Source organism: Leucopleurus acutus, assembly GCF_964270905.1.
Source record: "Leucopleurus acutus genome assembly, chromosome: 2".
Lineage (NCBI taxonomy): Eukaryota > Metazoa > Chordata > Mammalia > Artiodactyla > Delphinidae > Leucopleurus > Leucopleurus acutus.
Genome location: NC_139143.1, coordinates 22,240,004 through 22,260,613, shown reverse-complemented (window position 1 = coordinate 22,260,613; position 20,610 = coordinate 22,240,004). Strand labels below are relative to the sequence as shown.

The 20,610-nt window shown below is 37.5% G+C and overlaps 1 protein-coding gene across 2 annotated transcripts in view; it reads left to right on the top strand.

Moving 5' to 3' along the window:
* The window catches only part of NVL (nuclear VCP like), a 97,124-nt gene that overhangs the window by 27,587 nt on the left and 48,927 nt on the right, over positions 1 to 20,610 (top strand). For both annotated transcript variants that reach the window (XM_082833775.1, XM_082833776.1), the window contains exons 13-17: positions 8,209 to 8,458; positions 10,166 to 10,384; positions 11,235 to 11,339; positions 15,498 to 15,560; positions 20,169 to 20,288. In XM_082833775.1, the coding sequence (XP_082689901.1) occupies positions 8,209 to 8,458; positions 10,166 to 10,384; positions 11,235 to 11,339; positions 15,498 to 15,560; positions 20,169 to 20,288 (757 nt within the window). The remainder of the gene's footprint in view (positions 1 to 8,208; positions 8,459 to 10,165; positions 10,385 to 11,234; positions 11,340 to 15,497; positions 15,561 to 20,168; positions 20,289 to 20,610) is intronic.

Below are 20,610 nucleotides of genomic sequence, written 5' to 3'. Positions count from 1 at the left end.
ATGTAGTTGGCATGTCCCCTACCGAAGAGTACAGTTCGGTAGTGTTATGTATACTCACATTGTAGTGAATCTCTAGAACTTTTTCTGTCTTACAAAACTGAAACTCCATACCCATTAAACACTAATTTCCCCTCCTAAGGAAGTGTGTCTCTCTTTTTCTTTCTTTTTTTTAATAGTTTTAAAAAATTAATTTAATTTGGCTGCGCTGGGTCTTTGTTGGGGCTCTCGGGCTCTTTGCTGCAGCGCACAGGCTTCTCTAGTTGCAGTGCGCGGGCTCAGTAGTTGTGGTGTGTGGGCTTAGTTGCCGTATGTGGGATCTTAGTTCGCCGACCAGGAATCGAACCCAGGCCCGCTGCATTGGGAGCGCAGAGTCTAAACCACTGGACCACCAGGGAAGTCCCGGAAGAGTATTTCTGATTGAGTCTGACAAAGGCAGAATACAGTTTTCTTATTTTTATACTTTTGTCTAGCTCTGAAGGCAGAAGCAAACTAGTTATATTATTATATGCAGATGTTAATGAGTTAAATTCTAAGATGGGGAAATTATATAAATAGAATTAATATATTAGTAGAATTACATCAGTGTTTATTTTATCAATAATTCTTAGAAATAATAATTCTTAGGAAGTCATTAATTGAAGAAATATTTAAGCACCTGTTGTTTACCAAGGAGACACAATGGTTGGCACTTCAGTCACCACTTTAAATAATCAGAAGTGTGATGAGTACAAAAAGACAAAGACAGGGTCTTAGGGAGGATATATATATCAGGCAAAGCTAACATGGTCTGGAGGTTCTCTTTTTTTTTTTAATTTAATTTAATTTAATGTTTTTTTAATTTATTTGTTGTTTATTTGGCTGCACCTGGTCTTAGTTGTGGCATGCAGAATCTAGTTCCCTGACCAGGGATCGAACCCAGGCCCCCTGCATTGGGAGGGCGGAGTCTTAGCCACTTGACCACCAGGGAAGTCCCGGTCTGGCGGTTCTTAGGTTCTTAAAGGCGTCTCTGAGGAAGCTGAGACTCAAAGAATAAATAGCAATTAACTGATCACATGGTGAGAGTGATGAGAGTATTGGTAGGAATAGCATGTGTAAAGGCCCTAAGGTGACTGAGAGCTCAGTGTGTCCAGGGAACTGGAAGAAGAATATGGCTATAGAAGTAGAGATAGGATGTGGAAAGGCTGCAGAGGTGTACAGAATCCAGCTCACAGATACCTTGGTAAGGGTTTTGGACTTATTCTCTAAGTGGTAGGAAGCAATTAAATTAAGCAGGACAGTGATAGAAACAGATTTTTGTTTTGAGAAGGTCGCTGTAGCTGCAGTGTGAATAAGGAATGACAGGAGAGCAAGATGGGTTGTGGTAGCCCAGTGAGGGAGCTGTTGTGATATCCAGAGGCAATGGTGGGTGGGCTTAAAGAGGTGGGAGTGCAAATCGAGATAACTGGAGACATTTAGGAAGTAGAATCAATAAGTTATGTTTATCAATAGAATATATGTGTGGAGAGGTGGGGGCTATGAACAAGAGGGAAATATTCCCAGATTTCTCGCTTAAGCACCTGATGGTTTTCAGGTGCTTAAGGGGTAGGAAATACTGGAGGATAAGCAGATTTTAGAAGAGGATTTAGGGATAGATGGAGTTTAGAGGCAATTGCAGGATGTCCAAGTAGAGATGTCAAGTTGGCAATTGGACAAATGAGTCTGGATCTCCACAGAAGCCAACATTTAGGAATCATCAATGTATTGATGGCAGTTGGAGTTAAGAAAGTAGATGAGATTGTCCAGAGATTGTGAAGAGAACATGTCAGAGGTTCTGGGACAGGCCTGAAGAGGCTAACAGGCTCAGGATGTAGGAAGAGCAGCCAGAAGCATTGGGAAAATGAAGAGAAAGTTGTGTAATGGAAGCCAAGAGAAGTCTGTTTCCAGAGGGAGGAATGAGAGGTCCAGGGAGAGAGGGCTGAAAAAGTGTCTTTGAATTGAGCAGCCTAGAGGTCACTAGTGACCTTAACAAAAAGCTGTTTGAGTGGAATGGTAGAGGTAAACTCCAGGTTGGAATGGTTGAGGAGTAAAGGGAAACTGAAAAAGCGAGAGCAGCAGACTTCCACGGTTCACTCAGGAGAGTCTGCAGCGAGGGAGAAGGCAGAAGGTTGTGGTGGCTTCATGAGGTGGTAATGGGGTGTCTAGAGAGGACTTTTCTAAGGTGGGAGAAGCTTGAGTGGTGTCCTTACGGGTTGATGGGAAGGAGAAATGGGAGGAGCAGGGAGTCAGAGCTTATGTATCTGTGCTGGCCTTAGAATGAGGGTTAATTTGTTTACATGATAGTAAAGGGAGAAAGAATGGATATGCAGGCAAGAAGGATTATCAGTTTGGTACTAGAAAATTGAGGGCGTTGTCTCTATGAATTAAAAAGCGAGATCTTCAGATGAAAGTGAGGCTCATGATGGATAGGTTAGAGGTTTGAGGAGGATGAAGGTCTGAAGTTACTTCCTTGGCTAATTTGAGATGAACTGGCTGGGGTAACAGGATTTTCAGGCAGTGTTTAGGATTGGGGTATGGAATGGTACCAGTAGGGCTGATTTAATGATTTTTTTTTCCCATAGCAATGCTCAACATTCTAGGTTCAGGCACAGAGAAAGCAGAGATTTAGAATTTAGATTAAGAAAGAAAAAAAGAGACGATGGACTCTTAATTGTAAAAATAGGACTATTTGATGAGGCGGTGGTGAATCCGAGAACCTACTGAGGTTTGAAAACAGGTGTGTGGGAGACTGAGCAAAGAGGAGATGCTGGAGCTAGTGATTTCAGAGGTGGGACAGATCCAGGTGCTGATAAGGTCCAGGGCATGACGGTCCATGAAGTGGAGAAGAGGGCAGAGGCAGGTGAGACGGGGGTGCAGAGGCCTTCAGTAGGTGCTGGAACTTTGAGTCATTGAAGGAAATTATCTGGGAATCCAAGCGCTGCCCGTATGTCCTGTGCTTTTTTCTAGATGTTTAACATTTCCCAGCTTTAGTTTATTTATCTGAAATACAGTAATAGTAATAATAACAAGACCTTACTTGATCTGTAAAATGATAATAATACTTTAACTTGAAGGCTTCTCGTAAGAATTAAATCAGTGGACCTAGCATAACATTTGGCACATAGCAAGAAAAGAAGTTTTTGAGGTAGTTATTGGTATTTTTCTGAACTTTAAAAGCATTTTATTATGTAAAATGTGTACACAGAAGGAGTCTAATATAATTGTTTCGGTTTCTCTTCTTGCAAAACAAAGCACCCCCACGTTTATTTTTATTGTTTCTCACCATTTCTGTGGATAAAGAATTCAGAGAGGCTCAGCCAGCTGGTTATGTCTCAGGGTCTCCCGTGGCTGCAGAGACTCTAGCTGGAGCTAGAACATGTGGAGGATTGGGGCAGCGGGGCTGTGCTTGTCTGCCTACTTAGCTATCTGTATACCTATCATTTGATCTTGTCTGTTCCTTGCCTCCTGCTCCCCCTCCCCCCAACCCCTTTCTCGTCTTGTCCGCTGAAGGCCTGTCACGTGGCACCCTTTACAGGGTAGTGTGGGCTTGCTCAGAGTCGGGCAGCCTCAGGGTGGAAGGGTTCGTCCATGGCAGGTTAGGGCTGCAGCATGAGGATTGCAGGAAACAGGCTGAAGTGACACTGCTGTTCATTTTATGTTATGTTATGTTTTGTTATGTTTCGTTATGTTATGTTATAGTTGTGCTGGGTCTTAGTTGCAGCTCGTGGGGTCCTTAGTTGCGGCTCACCGGTTCCTTAGTCATGGCATGCAAACTCTTAGTTGCAGCATGCATGTGGGATCTAGTTCCCTGACCAGGGATGGAACCCGGGCCCCCTGCATTGGGAGCTTGGGCAGCACTGCTGTTCTTGACCTCAGGATTTGTAAAACATTACATCAAAGAGAGGAAAAAACAGCAGTCAAAACCAGCCACTCTTAACACACCCCAGCCCTGTCACCTGGGCGTGTGACTCTCCCCCAGGAGGCCCAGGAAGAGGCAGGTCCTGGGAGCAAGGATCTGCATCCTCCGGTCACCAGTCCACCCGGGGCCATGCCGGAGGGGGTGGCCTGGACTTGGACATTGAGGTCTAAGCTCTTTCTACAGCAGATCTTCTAGCCTTGGAAGCGAGGTCACATAGCGTCAATTCCACTATTCTCTGTTGGTTGATTGCTCACTCAGGTCAGCCCAGATTTGAGAAGAGGAGTCATAGCCCCACCTCCCACTGAGAGGAGGGTCGAGAATTTACAAACATGCTTTTTAGAACGGTCACAATAATGAACCCCCATGTTTTTATCACCCAGTTTCAATAATTATCAACATTTTCACAGTTTTATTTTATTTATCCCCCACTTTTTTTTTCTTGGAGTGTTTTAACGCAAATCCCAGGCATTATATCATTTCAGGTATAAATACGTCCATATCTAATGAATAAAGACTTTTTATTTAGCATTGCACAATGCCTTTATATACCTAACAAATAATAATTTATCTGATATCCAAACGTGTTCATATATTTGTACTATGTAGTTGTATTATGAAGTTTGACTATATCCATATTTAGCATTTTCATTTCTCATCTTTATAAATATTGTTCCTATATGAGGATCACATTTCATTTATTCACCTTTGTAACTTTTCTGAAATTCATGATTGCCAATTTTTTTTCATTTGCTAGCCCTCTTACAATTTTTTCTGCACTGTTTCCTCCAAGTTTTTTTTTTTTCTTTGTGTATGTATATGTGTTTGTTTGGGTCTGTATATTATACTGCAGTGAGAAATGCTATCTTTATAAAGTCATAATAACAGGACCTGGCATGTGGTAAGTCTTGACAGTTGAGAGCTGTTAATATTACTATTTCATGCTGGCAGCTTAAGAGTGAGGCTGATTGCATGTGTGCAATACAGGCTACTTTGTTGAAGTGTGAGTGCCATTGTAAAGCAGTCATATGACCAGCTAACTTTTGAGCTAGAAAACTCCAAATATCTATTTCTGTAGATTCTTTTTGTTGAACCAATTCAGATTTTTCAGAAAAAGATCTTCAGACAACACCATGGGGCTGTCCATCTAGCTGCTGGTCTTCTGACAGGGGCAGGGGCAGGAGGTTGAGCGACTGGACACAGACTTTGACCTTTTTTTCTGATGGAGTTGATCTTACTGTTGTGCACAAACCTGGGGCTTCCCTCTCCTGGTTCAGTTTCACCAGAGGGTACATTGCTGGTCTCCTCCTGGTTGACAGGGTGGAGGGTATGTGGCGTCTTCAGACTTCTTATGCAGATTTTCAGATAATTTCTGTGTTTTGGCTCCCTGCTGTGGCCCTGGTTTCTGTAGTTCAACACTTTGGTGCCTCTGGTTCATGGTCTTTGAGGTTCCACCAGACAAATATACTTCCTTCTCAATAGCGCACCTTTCTGCAAAACGTTAATTTTGACTTTGTGCCCTCTGCAGGGTCATTTACCATTCTCCACAAGTTTCTTCATAAATTTTGGTTCAAGATTACAGATAGTCAAGTATTTGTTAGTCTATACTGATAGAAATAAATGATTGAATAAATCAATGGGTGAGAATAGGCAAGTCTCTGGTGCAAAAGAATTTCAAATAATTTATGTGGTTGCATTGCCCTTAAGGAGGTGGAGTATAGCTCCCTATTTCTTAAATGTGAGCCAGACGTAAGTGACTTACTTCCAGAGAGTGTAGTATGGAAAGGGAGGGAAGAGTAACTTCAAAGTGAAAACCCTTTCAAACACTGTCTCAAGGTAGTCAAGGTTCACATCTACAACAATAAGTCGTGTTGACAGTATGTATCCTTGATAATGAATGATATGATGAGAATGACACTTTACCTCTGTGGTCTTCTTCCCAAAAATGCTTTACTCTAGTCTAATCATGACAAAAATATCAGACCAATCCCAGTTGAAGGACATTCTACAAAATACTGGGCCAGTAATCCTGAAAATTTTCCTTAATGACAGGAGAGGTGTATGAGGTGTACAGAGTTCTCTGAACTATCTTTGCACTAATTCTATAAATCTAAAACTTTATAAAATAAAAGGTTTATTTTTTAAAAATTAGTTAAAACTCATCCCATTTACAGTCAACTATATTATTAAACCTGAGTTTTTATTCTGGGAATTCCTAATACTTGAATATAGGGATTTATAGTTCTTAGGGCACCAGCTAGAGCTGACACAGAGAGACCCATGTTGGGTGGCCTTTGTCTTCTTTGGTAGTAAAATATGCATATATCAGCACCCCCCCCCCTCCACAAATATCTGTTTCCTTCAATATCTCACATCAGTGTAGATACCTGTCTTTATTATAGAGCCATACTGAAGCCTATAGCCTAAGACAAGTGTTGATAGCTTTTTAAAGACCTCATGGAGATAAAGACTGATGCTCTGTTGCAAATTCTTTGCCGTACTTCCAGGATAGGATGGGGGGGTTTGGGGTGAGGGAGTAGAGTACAGATAATTTCCTAGGTTCTTTGACCATGGAGTTTGTGTTCCTGTTTGTTGTTCTTGTTTTGTTTGTTTGTTTTTGTTTTGGAGGTGTGGTGGGGAGGAAATATTGCTGAAACACTTTTACTCAACCGTGTTGAAACTGGAAATCTCTTACTGGTTATTTTCTCCTCCTGTGGAGTTATAGTATGATGACCAAAATTACATTTTTTCAGGAGTAGACTGTAACTGAAAAAAAGGATGATATTTATTTTATCTTAGCTAGTTTTCTTAACATTCTAAATTTCTTAGTATTCTTATGCATAGCAGAAAATCAGGTCTGTATCTTTAGGAAGTAGTTCTATAATGGGACTTCTTCTTGGCTCCTATTGTTTACAGTATCAAAGTGAAGTGTTTTTCATTTGTCAGAAATGTTTATCTGCTTCTATTCTATTCACTTACATGATCCCAAATGACATTTGTATAGTAACTTATTCTCCAGTAACTTGACATTTGAAAATATTAGTCTCCTACAAATTTGGAAATTTCAAAATATATTTTCTTGTCCAAGTTAATTTATAATATCACAATATGTAATTAATAATAATAATAAACATTTATTGGGCACTTATTGTGGATCAGTCACTGTTCTAGGAGCTTTGCATGTATTCACTTAACATCCCTACTATTAAGTGCTACTGTAATATATATTTAACAAATGGAAAAACTGGAGTACAAAAATGAAATAACAGAGAGTGACAGAGCTGGCATTCAGACTCAAGTGGTCTGGCGTCAGACCTTTTTTTTCTTTTTTTTCCGCTGCCTTGGGTCTTAGTTGTGGCATGTGGGATCTTTCGTTGCAGCGTGTGGGCTTCTCTTTAGTTGTGGCACATAGACTTCTCTCTGGTTGTGGCACGTGGGCTCTGTAGTTGCGGCATGCGGGCTCTCTAGTTGTGGTGCATGGGCTTAGTTGCCCCATGGCCTGTGGGATCTTAGTTCCCTGACCAGGGATCGAACTGGCGTCCTCTGCATTGCAAGATGGATTCTTAACCACTGGACCACCGGGGAAGTCCCTGGCATCAGACCTTTTGTCCTGAATATCTTTACTACTTTTAAGTTTTATTCAGTAGATCTTACCAGAAATTGTTTAAGATATTCCTTTAATAATAATAATTATCCAGAGTCCATATTTCATTGACACATACCATGTTGCCAGTTCAGTTGAGCAAAATTTTTCACACATAAGTACAAAGGATGAGCAGTAAATAAAGATGAAGTTGGAGAAATAACTGTCCTAATATAAAATTGGATATTAAAGTTTGTATCAGCATAACTTTTCATGATGAATAAAATTAATGGTTGATTTTGAGTTTAGAGACTTTTTTATTGCTGGCAGATGTCCATTTAAACTACTCTAAAAGTAGAATTTATCTTATATCCTCATAAATCATTTGTCTTATTTCCTCTGTAATATTGTAAAATTCTTAAAGGCAGAATATTTTTTAAAAACCAATTTTTTATTCTTCACAGAATTTAATATAGTTTCTAAAAAAGCAGGTATGTGTATATATTAACCCCTGTTGGAATAAGGTAGGATATATTATAGCAATTTAGCATTTGCTGAATGAGTGAGCTATTTGATCTTATTACCTGTTATGATACCATTGACAGAGAGGAAAGACTTCAAATAAATATATTCCGTGACTTGTTTTTACTAGTAGGTTAGGAATCTGAATTTCTTTTCCTTGTCTTTTCTACAGAATACTTCAAACTTTGTGCAGAAAAGTAAGACTTCCCGAAACTTTTCATTTTCGTCACTTAGCACACCTAACGCCGGGCTTCGTTGGTGCTGACCTGATGGCACTCTGCCGAGAGGCAGCCATGTGTGCAGTCAACAGGGTCTTAATGAAGCTGCAGGAGCAGCAGCAGAAGAATCCTGAGATTGAAGGTTTGCCCTCTGAAGGAGGCCAGGAAGAAAGGATTGGAACTGAGCCCACTTCTAAAACACAGGTGCTTTCTCTATAGGTACCTTAAACTGTCATTTAAACATTTTTAATATGTGTTATCTTACAAGCAGGCAAGTGTCAATATAGTTGAGGTTTATGATTTTGTTTCATTGGCATTGTATCTTTAGAGTAATTATCAGTTACACCCAGAGTGTCTATAATTTCAAAAGTACAAGTTGTTTTACTTTTTTCAGTTGATTCTGAATAAATTCTTTTTATAATAATGATTATGAAATCTACAGCAAGTGTTGGCAAACTATGGCCCACCTGCTTACTGCCTGTTTTTGTAAATTAAAGTTATATTGGAGCACAGCCATTCTCCTTTATTTTTTATTTTATTTTTTAATACTTTTTTTTTTCTTTTTGGTTGCACCAGGTCTTAATTGCGGCTTGCGGGCTCCTCAGTTGTGGCATGCGAACTCTTAGTTGTGGCAGGCATGTGGAATCTAGCTCCCTGACCAGGATCCAACCCGGGCCCCCTGTATTGAAGCGCAGAGTCTTAACCACTGTGCCACCAGGGAGGTCCCCATGCGCCTGTATTGACACGGAGTCTTTTTCTACTTTCACACTTCACAGCTGAATTCGCATAGTCGTCCATACAGCAGAGACCGCATGGCCCATAAAGCCTTTGGTGTTTACTCTAATTCTTTACAGAAAATGTTTTCCAGCTCTTATGAGAACATTGGCATTTTGTTATATTTCCAGGTTACCTTTTGGTTTGATACTAAGATAGTCTGCTGATGCAACCGTATCCTTGTCCCTACCTGCAAATGGTGCTGGAGGACAGTGCTGAGAATGTGAGAGGGACATTTATTATCCAAGATCTGTTAAAATTTTGAGTTTTGTGAGTCATGAAAACTCAGTATAACATTTATATAGCATTTTATAGCTGGCACAGGGCGCTTTTACATATTATATAACTTGCTCCATATAACTTTGTTAAGTAAATATCATTACTTTTCCCATTTCATAATCAAAGAAACTAAGCTTAAGAGATTGTGACTTGCCCGAGGCTACACGGCCTCTACTTTCCAGAGCAGGAACTTAGATCTAAGTCTTTTGTTTTCAGATCATTTGTTTGTTCCGTACTCCTTTGGAACCACAATGATATCTGTTAAAAATAATAGTAAACTCATTCCTTTTATAATATTGCATGTAAATTAGGCTTTTATAAGTTGAATTATTCAGAGTTACTTTCTACACCTGTTCTTTCATTTTCCTCGCAAAGCAAGAAATCTGCCTTTGAAGTTCCAGATTCATTCGTACTAGGAAAATTGCCTGCTTTCTGTTTAGTTGATAAACTATCACGGAGCCATATTATGAAATTAAACTGCCAGCAGAGTAACTTTGTTTTAATTTCATCAAAATTCAGCTGTTTCATGAATATTTGTAAATGAAGAATGGAAGTAACATGATTGTTGAAATGAATATTTGCCAACTGCTTATGTTTGCTATAGCTAGCCCTAGTAGAGTAAATAAAAATCATTCTTCTATAGTTGATGATAGTCGATGTATTTTTGCTTGACTAAATCAAATAATCCATTTGGAGCAAAATAAGTGACCTCTGTCAATAGAGAAAATTATTTTAATGCATAGAAGTTTGTGTAGTTTACAGAAATATTGGAGTAATAATTTTTTAAAGTACAAACAATAACGTTTTCAACAAACTTTGTGGTTTTTCATTTTTTCCCCCTCATTTGTTCCCTTTCAGGATGAATTGCAAAGGCTCTTGGGGTTGCTGAGGAACCAAGATCCCCTCTCAGAGGAGCAGCTGCAAGGGCTGTGCCTTGAGTTGGATGATTTCATTGTTGCTCTATCCTCTGTCCAACCCTCTGCTAAAAGGGAAGGCTTTGTCACTGTCCCTAATGTGACATGGGCAGATATTGGTGCCCTGGAAGACATTAGAGAGGAGCTCACCATGGCAATATTGGTAGGTATATCTGCCGCTAACTGTTGTTGGCGTGTGTGATGGGTAAACGACCATGCGTGTGTACTAGGTTGTATGTCTAAATTGGCTTAACTATATGTTTTCTTTTATCTGTTGTATTATTATTAAGCCCCCAATGATGGTTTTTCATTCTTCTGAGATCTGCTTTAGATTTTTTCTTTTGGTTGTGCTTGAATTCTATGGCAGTGAGTTTAAAGAAGAAAAGAAAAGAAAACATTTTAGGTTTTAACTGAGAATAAATTATTTGAGAAATACTTTCTGAACTTGATCATGCTCATAAGGGTCAAAGCAGTTTTAATGCCCGTGAAACTTTGGATTTTCATTTACTCTTACTTTTCCACTTCCCTGATCATTTCATGGTTCATTAATGATGTATGATCCATTTAGAGGTGTGTAACTACTGAAAGAGAAAATACGTGGAGATGATAGTGAACAGGTGTCTCTTGCTTTCGATTACACAGAGTACCGCTGCTTCTGATTTCTTAAAGGGGGCCATTGCTTAAAATCTTTATAACCTAGAAATCTAGGTTATAGATTTAGATTATAGATTTAGAAAATCTACGTTTTCTAAAAATTGAGTTTAAAATGTTGAAATACTGTATCTAAAATGTTTTCAGAACTTACATTTAAGTATGAATTTTTCAAGAGCAGGGATTTTAAATTTATCACCACTTACCTCATGCTTGAAACAGAGGTAAGCACTCTGTGGCAGGCACTGTTCTTATCTTCAGGCCTCACAATCAGTGTTGAAAATAGGCATCTAGAGATGATTTGAGTATGCAGTAGAAAGTGGACATTTGTAACAGATTGATGTTGGGATTGTTTTTTCCAGGCACCAGTACGTAACCCAGATCAGTTCAAAGCTTTTGGGTTGGAGACTCCAGCTGGAGTCCTCCTTGCTGGTCCCCCTGGCTGTGGGAAAACTCTGCTGGCAAAGGTATGGAATAATTCAACTGCATGTATTTTATTTCTTACTATCAGTTAGGATAACATGGATTTAACTTTAAATGTTACAGTGAGATATTTTTGCATATTTTCATATTATTAGAATTTCATTTTGGAAAGACTGACAATTTTCTTCAGGAAAGTTTCCCACTTTAATTTTAATTATACAAGGTATATCATTGCAAATTTGGAAAAGAAAATTTTAAATCTACCATAACCCCATTGATTTTAACACAGAAATTTTCATGTTTTCTGTGTATTACATTCTGAGTTTTTAATGAACATCATTGCATAGTTGTAGTTTATAGCTGACCTTGTTTCCTGCTTTGATATAGTTATTATTTATAAGTTAAGTATTTTACATTCCTTATTACAAATGTTATTTTGAAAAATTAGTTTTTTACAATAGAAAATATAGATAAGCAAAAGGGAAAAGCATTACTTATAATCCTCTCACTATTGCCTACTAGTAACCACTGTTTCATTTTGTTGTTAGTCCTTCCAGATGTTCTTTTGTACATGTATATCAAGATAATATGAATAACTTTTATACATATATTTACAACTATAAGGTTTTTTAAACATGCATTTCTCACTTATCAATATTTCTTGAACATCTTCCCATGTCAGTATATGCAGATACATATCGGTATTTTTAATGCCTGCGTAGTATTCTGCCATAAAGATGCTCTATCATTGGGCTTCCCTGGTGGCGCAGTGGTTGAGAGTCCGCCTGCCAATGCAGGGGACACGGGTTCGTGGTCCGGGAAGATCCCACATGCCGCAGAGCGGCTGGGCCTGTGAGCCATGGCCACTGAGCCTGCGCGTCCAGAGCCTGTGCTCCGCAACGGGAGAGGCCACGACAGTGAGAGGCTCACGTACCGCAAAAAAAAAAAAAAAAAAAAAATTTGGATTACTTGTAAATAAGAAATCAAAATTAATGGCATTTTTAATAAGTTTCACAGCAGCCGAATAATCTGCGGCTCCTCAGTAAATACCAAATATCCACAGTGCCATTTGCCCATGTATATATATACACCTATATAATATACATGTACATTTTTAAAAACATTTTTACTTATATTACGAAATTTCCTTGCTTAATGCTTTCAGTACTCTTACAAGGCATTGCTGTAAAGGAGTTTGGAAACAAAGGAGGGAAAGGAGAACACCACAGTTGCTGGCCTATGTTTTTTCACAACAGTTTTAGAAAATCGTAGCCAGAAAGAAGGTCCTGCAAGCTAATATGTGAATTCACTGGGTGGATGCAGTTCCCTTGCCTGAGAGCCTTGTAATGTTTGTTTGTGTTTTAGTTATATCTACCTTTGACTAATTCTGCTCACAGCAGAAAGGAGATAGCTTAGATCATTTGAAATCCCTGAATAATGTTAAGGCATCATAGATCACATTTTTCCTCTTCTTCCCACCCTCTGCCTCCCCAAATTGCCAACATTTTGGTCCCTCTCTGTTCAGTCAGATTTCTGGTATCTGACCATTTAGAGCAGGGAATCTTACCTAGGACTCCATGGATGGACTTCAACAGCTCACTGGATCCATGAGCCCAGGCAATATATTATGAGTATATGTATTTTTTCCAGGGAGAGAGTTCACACTTTTGTTAGATGCTTCAAGAGATTCATGACTACATGCCCTAGAATCTAGAAGTAATAGAAAATGTCCTGGAATGGCAGAAGCAAAGTGTTACTGGAGTAAAGTTATGGAACCACTTATGAGTCAGAACCTGGCAACCTAGAATTGGTTATAAAATTAAGATTTTGGATGACCTTGGTTGTTTTGTTTACTCATGATAACAATAACATAATGAAAAATTTCTAAGCACTAGCACATATTATATAAATAGCATCAAGTAAAGGCATGTGATTGCTGGGGGCCAACACACTGAAAATTGGTGACTAATAAGAAGGAAACTGGAAAGAGAACAGTAAAAATCATTCATCTGCAACTATATAGTATGGAAGCAAACAGCTCCTAACACTGAGTACAAGATTCATGATGATATCCATGAAAAAATTAAATTATATTCACTGTATTTCATTTATCAATAGAAGACAAAAGATTTCTGATAATTTCAGGAACTCTGTTGTGTGTTTTAATGGGTGAAATCTTAGTTATCTCGCGTATGGATGTTGAAAACCTAATGTAGATGAATCATGCTTTATTAGATGTGTATCCTGACTCTACTTAGAACGTGAGAGGTAGGAAAGTTAAGAAATTGGCAGCCGGAAAGACAGAGATTTCGAGATGTGGATAAGCTACATATTGAGCAGTTCTTGCCTGGCAGCGCCTGCATGCATTCATTTATTCAACCAGTATTTGTTGAGCTACATACACTTTGCCAGAACTTGTGCAAGGTGCTAGGGATAAACTAGTGAACATGACACCTACTCTAATGGAATTTATTGTCTGTCTTGAAGAGGCAGGCAGTAAACAAAACAATAAAATTGCAGATTCAGCTAAGTTATGATGGAAATAAACAAACTGTTGTGGCTATTTTAGGTTTGGTATTCAGGGGATGGTGATATTTAACAGAGTCCTGAAGTGCTAGATAGCCACATGAAGAGGCAGGGAAAGAAGGGGAAGAGTCTTCCAGATAGAGGGAACAGCAGTTGCAAAATCTCTGAAGTGGGAAAGGGCTTGGTGAATTCTAGAACCAGAGAAAGATCTAGTGGCTGGGCTAAGAAGAAACTGTCATGTCACAAAATATAGGCTTGCAAGCCATGGTGAATATTTCAATTTGTACTTGAAGATAAATGAGAAACATAGTAAAACTATATGATCTCATTTACATTAAAAAAAAATCTTTTATTGGATTATAGTTGATTTACAGTGTTGTGTTAGTTTCAGGTGTACAGCAAAGTGAATCAGTTATACATATATATATATCCACTCTTTTTTTTTAGATTCTTTTCCCATATAGGCCATTACAGAGTATTGAGTAGAGTTCCCTGTGCTATACAGCAGGTTCTTATTAGTTATCTATTTTATATATAGTAATGTGTATATGTCAGCCCCAATCTCCCAGTTTATCCCTCCCCCCTTCATTTACATTTTTGAGTTAAGTGGAGAATGGATTGGAGGAAAGCAAAGAGAGAGAGGAAACCAGTTAGGGTTTTTTTGGTTTGGTTTGGTTTGGTTTTTTTGCATGTCCAGGCAGTAGGTGATGCTGGTCTGGATGAGGATTGTGGTATAGTGGAGAAATAGGAAGTATCAAACTCACCTACATTTTAGCATTAGAGCTGATAGAACTTACAGATGGATTGGCTGACCTGACAAGACAAGAGATCAAGGGGAGACACTGGTTTTGGCTTAGAAAATATATTTACTGGGATAGGGAGAAAAAGAGTTTGGGGTATGGGATTTGGGGAGAGTTGGGAGAAATTCAGGAGTCCTGCTTTGGAAACGACAGATTTGAAAATCCTATGAGATCCAAATGCGAAATGAAAAAAAGAAAAAAAAAATCCAAGGGGAGATGCTGAGGAATGCGTTGAACATAAATCTTGAGCTCAGATATCAGGTTCTAAGAATGGGAAAGAACTTTATTCCCTGATCATTTTGAAGTTGTGAGTGATTTTATTCGGGTTTCATCTCTACATTCTCAGTGTAATTTTTGTATTCTTCTACACATATAACCATATATTTCTCCTTTGTTATTCTCTTTGGCTTTCAGCCATGCAGTTTAATCTTTATTTATTAAACAAAATAACCTGTAAATACTGTAAAGACTGGTACCGATGCTTTTGACTTCTGGTTTATGAATGAATGAATGAATGATTGCTTTCATTGGGCACAGCATTTGTTTATATAGAGATTATGATTTCACTAGAATTCTAAGCTAGGGCTACAAATATACTTACATATACCATGTTTATGTAAACAAAACATTTACATAAATGTTTCAAGTCATTTCCATCTGATTTCTAGTCTGATTTCTAGTCTGTGGAAAGTTTTAGGTTCACATTTACTTCCTTTGATTTTCTTTTTATTCCCATTTGTCTCCTCTCCTTGAGAAAGAGGCAGCTATAAAAAGAGGAAACTAGAGTATAAGCCACAAAAAGTCCTTGCATTATCACAAATTATTGTTATTATTATTTTATTATATGTTTGTCTTGTGTCTTTTTTCTCTTACTAGGCTGTTGCAAATGAGTCTGGGTTAAATTTTATATCTGTCAAGGGGCCTGAGTTACTAAATATGGTAAGTTGTTGTGGCATTAGCCATTATTTTTGATTAGGAAAAGTAATGGTCTTTCAAATTACAGGGTCCTCAGATCATTGAAACAGTCGAGCTTTTTGGTAAAATCACTGCAATAGGAGTGAAGAGATTGAGCTTTGCTCTGCTGTACTATTTACTGTGTATAAATGCTTTCTTAATTAAGTCTGTTAACCTCTAAGCCTAAGTTTTCTCACCAGCAAAATGGAAGTAATCAAAATAGTCAACATTAAAAGTGTTAACTCTGAATTTGTCAAGCCCTTTATATATATTATTCTTCAACACCCTGTGAGATACAAATTGTTTATTTTCTCTGATTCACAGATGAGGAAACTTAAGTTTGGAGGGGTCGTATAACTTGGCCAATGTCCAACAGCTTGGGGATAGTGGAGCTGACATTTGATCTGCTTTCCTTGTCCTGTTGTTGTATAGCTCAAATGAGTTAAGGATTAATAAATAAAAATACTTGGGAAAGAAATCACTAAACTACTATATAATAACTTCTTTCTGCATTTAAGCAGCTTATATCTTAAATTTAAGAGACTTTGAATTTCTTATTTCTTGTTCATGCCTATGCAGAGTAAAATGCCATTCCATAATATTCAAACAAAGAAGAAATGAAAGTGGTATCATTTGTTTTAAAAGGCTTTTTCAATTTATCCCCCCTCTAATTTTTTTTGTTTCCTATTAAATATGTTACTTTGCTCCTAAAATAAGGATTTGTACTTTTATCTTGACTCTTCTTATACTTCATTTTGGCTTTCTAGTGGAGGAGGTACTCAAAATAAGCGCTGAGGGGAAGGGGTTGATGGGGGGTGAAGGGTGAGGCTGAAAAAAAAGTAATAGCCAGGCAGTGCAGGGCCTTCATACCAAGCTAGAGTCAAAATGTTACCTTTAGCATATTAGAGAGCTAACAGAGTGTAACTTTTTTTTTTAAGAGTGTAATATTTTTAAAATTTTACTATGAAATATTTCAAGCATATAACAAGTTATAAAGAGTAATATAATGACCGCTCCATGTATCTAACATCCAGCCTTAAAAAAAAAAAAAATGAAATATACTCAAAGCCCCCTGCAAACCTTCCCTAATCACGTCCTCCATTCTCTTTCCCATAGAATTTACTATAATCCTGAATTTGGTGTTTATTAATTCTGTACACTTCTTTCTACATTTACTGTAAATGTTATATATTTATCCGTAAATAACATGTAGTATTATTTTACATGTTTCAAAACATAAGTTTATGAGAATTGGAAATGTGAACACCTACTGGACACTTTATATTAAGAAAATAACTTTTAAGTGTGATAATGATGTAGTTATGTTAAAACCATTATCTTTGGACTTCCCTGGTGGCTCAGTGGTTAAGAATCTGCCTGCCAATGCAGGGGACACAGATGCGAACCCTGGTCCGGGAAGATCCCATGTGCCACAGAGCAACTAAGCCCCGTGTGCCACAACTACTGAGCCCACGTGCCACAACTACTGCAGCCCATGCACCTAGAGCCCGTGCTCTGCAACAAGAGAAGCCACCACAATGAGAAGCCCACGCACCACAACAAAGAGTAGCCCCCGCTCACCGCAACTAGAGAAAGCCTGCACACAGCAACGAAGACCCAACACAGCCATAAATAAATAAATAAATACATTATAAATGATGGGATTTTTAAAATATATATATATTTTAAAACATTATCTTTTAGAGACAATAAAATATTTACAAATAAAGTTATGATGTCTGGGCTTTCCATCAAAATATCAAGTAGAAAGAAAAGTGGACAGAGTATAGATAAAGCAAGTTGATCATGAATTGAGCTGATAATAATGAAGCAGGGTGATGGGTATATCTGGGGTTTATTAAAGTATTATATCTACTTTTATTATATGTTTGGAACTCCTTTTATAAATGGTAAAGCAAAAACAAAGCCACTTTATATAAATGGTATGTGTTCTTTTGTAACTTGATTTTATTGTTATTTTTGTTGAACATTATATTTATAATATTTATCTTTATTGATATATTTATCTCTAGTTATTAATTCTTTGTGCAATAGTCCATTGAATGAGTATAACCACACTTCTAAAAAAATCAGTTTTTTTTCTTTTTTTTTTTTTTAAATATTTATTTGGTTGCACCAGGTGTTAGTTGCGGCAGGCGGGCTCCTTAGTTGCTGCTTGCCGGCTCCTTAGTTGTGGCATGCGAACTCTTAGTTGCAGCGTGCATGTGGGATCTAGTTCCCTGACCAGGGATGGAACCCAGGCCCCCTGCACTGGGAGCACGGAGTCTTAACCACTGTGCCACCAGGGAAGTCCCTTAAAAACATCAGTTTTTTTCTTGATTCATGTTTAGGTTGAACATTATACACATATGTCCTTACGCATATTTGTGAGATATTTTCACCCTAGGGTATGTACTCAGCAGTAGAATTGCTGTATCTTACAGTATATACACTTTCAAAAATATTAAGTATTGCCCACTTTTTTCCCAAAGTGGTTCTTACTGAGTTTTACTTTCACCAGCAGTGAATGAAAGTTACTTACGTTTTTGCCAGTCTGATGAGTATGAAATTTTATCTCATTGTCATCTGGTTTGTTTTTTAGAGGTAAATGTGGGAAGAGTTCTGTGGAAGAGTCCAGAATGACTCTGAGAGATTAAGTGATCTAATGAGGAAGATAGACATCTTGGGGTTAGAAAATGAGTTTGCTCTAGGACGTTTTAGATTTAAAGAGCCATTTGGAGGGATTCAGCAAACTATAGGAAATGTGAATCTGGAGCTCTGAAGAGATTTGGGAGTAAGTATCAATCTAAATGGCACCTAAAACCTAGGGAATGGGTAAGGTTGAGTAGTATTGTAAGGTGGTCTCTGACAGAACCTTGGAAGACACCAACATTTACGGGCCAGGAAAGGAAAAGCTGGCAAAGGAGACTGTTCTGAAGGTGGAGGACGCCCGAGACTTTCTAAGCCTGAAAACCTAGGGAAGATAATTTTTTCCACCTGTCAATATAGCCATACAATAGAAAAGAAATTGAAAGAAGGGCTCTGGGTTTAGCAATTAGAATGTCACCAGTGACTTTAGGGAAAATATTTTCAATAATTATGTTTGCAAAAGCCAGATTATAATGGTTGAAAACTGATGGCAAGTAAGGAATTAGAAATAATAAGTATAGGATCCTTACTTGAAATAGCTCTTAAAGGCCAAGGTAGTGGGAATTTTAATCATTGTTACATTTCTTAAGATGAATTGATTTTAATCTGTCCTTTTGAAACTTTAGGTTTACCTTCCCCTAAATTAAATTTCCTTTTACTTAGTCATTTTGGTTAGCTATATCCAAAGTCCCTTTGCCGGCTATATTGATTCTTCTCTTTCATCCCTGTTTGAAACTCTCTGTCCCAACCCCCTGATACCTTTTCTTTAAAAATATCTACTGAATGTCTTTTCAGCATTCCAAATATAATTTTTGCTGATTTAGATTTTTCAGGAAACTAAATAGGTGTGCTGTATTTGTACACTGAGCAGGATGTTATGATCAGAGAAAAATTTGAAACTGTCATGACTTCTGCTTTCCAAGGACTTTATGATGTAATATAGTGAAGGTAGAATAGCTCAGAAGTTATAATAGTAGGAAGTGCTGCAAGAGCAAAGAAGAGAGGGTGGTAGGAAGAAAGACTAGTGATCTTGATCTAGAATGCAAGAGCTGTTTTAGAGGTAGGTTGGAGAAGCAGTTCAAGTGAGAGAAGCAGAATAAGCAAAAGTACAAAGAAAAGTTACAGGACAGATCTGAGGAAAAGAAGTTCTACTCAAATAGAAAATAAAAGTAATCATTGTCATCTGTGATGTATTCTATGCCTTAATTACTTTATTATGACCATATAGTCATAACATAAAAATAACCTTATGATATAATTGGCACCATAAAGACATTTTCAAATTGTCTTATTTAGCAGTATTATTATGAGAAACAAAGCTTTTCTTAGTTAACTAATTTGAAATTTTACAAGAACAATTTCTTGTGCTTAGCTGAAAGTAAAGCTGTATTTTTACATATAACTTTTTATACTAATTAGTCCTCATGTTATAGCTGCTTGTGAATTGCTTTGTGTTTTGATTTTACCATACATTATGCATTATGAAACCTGGTAGCTGTCTCACTGGCTCAGTTTGCCTCCTCTGGTGTTGTATGACCGTTAGCTCTTCCTTTAGCAAGATGACTTGTGTAGAAACGGCAGTAGAACAGTAAATTGTCTTGTTCACATTTAAAATACTGTTGAATTAATGAAGATTACTGCTGGGTATTTTATATGCATAAAGCTTTGATCCGTTCTAAAATACCGTATAATTGTGGAATTCTTTTGAGCTAGAGGAGACCTTTCATTCTATTTAGTCTTCATTTTATAAATGAGGAAATTTATAATAAGCTTAAGTAATAGCTAATCTTACTAAGTTGAACCACATATAACTGGCTATTTTTGACATAATACTTTTTGGACTCTGACATATAAATGTCATTTAAAACTAGTACTACTATAATTTGGCCCAGACTCCAAAGTTGAAACATCTCTACATTTTATTTCCTTTCTGTATTTGGCTAGTATGTTGGTGAAAGCGAGCGTGCTGTGCGACAGGTTTTTCAGCGAGCCAAGAATTCAGCACCCTGTGTGATATTCTTTGATGAAGTGGATGCCTTATGTCCTCGAAGATCAGTCCGAGAGGTAGGTATCATAGTTTGGTGATTACAGATTTTTTTTTTTAAGCACCATAAACCTTTTGTAAGTTCTTACAAAGTTACGTAAAGTTCAAATAGTTCTTATAAAGTCATTCATTGAGAACACTGAGACTCTTTAAGTGAAGAAACCTAGTAATTTGAAAACAGGGCCTAGGGATAACAATTGTATTTTTATTAGCCTCTGTATCCATTTTTCCTTCTCTGTATTATTTTGCTTGCACATATCTGATTCACACAAATGAGTTTTTGGGAATGGAAATGATTATTAGTTTTGGATAGCCTACCTTGTAATCGTATGATTGTCTTCA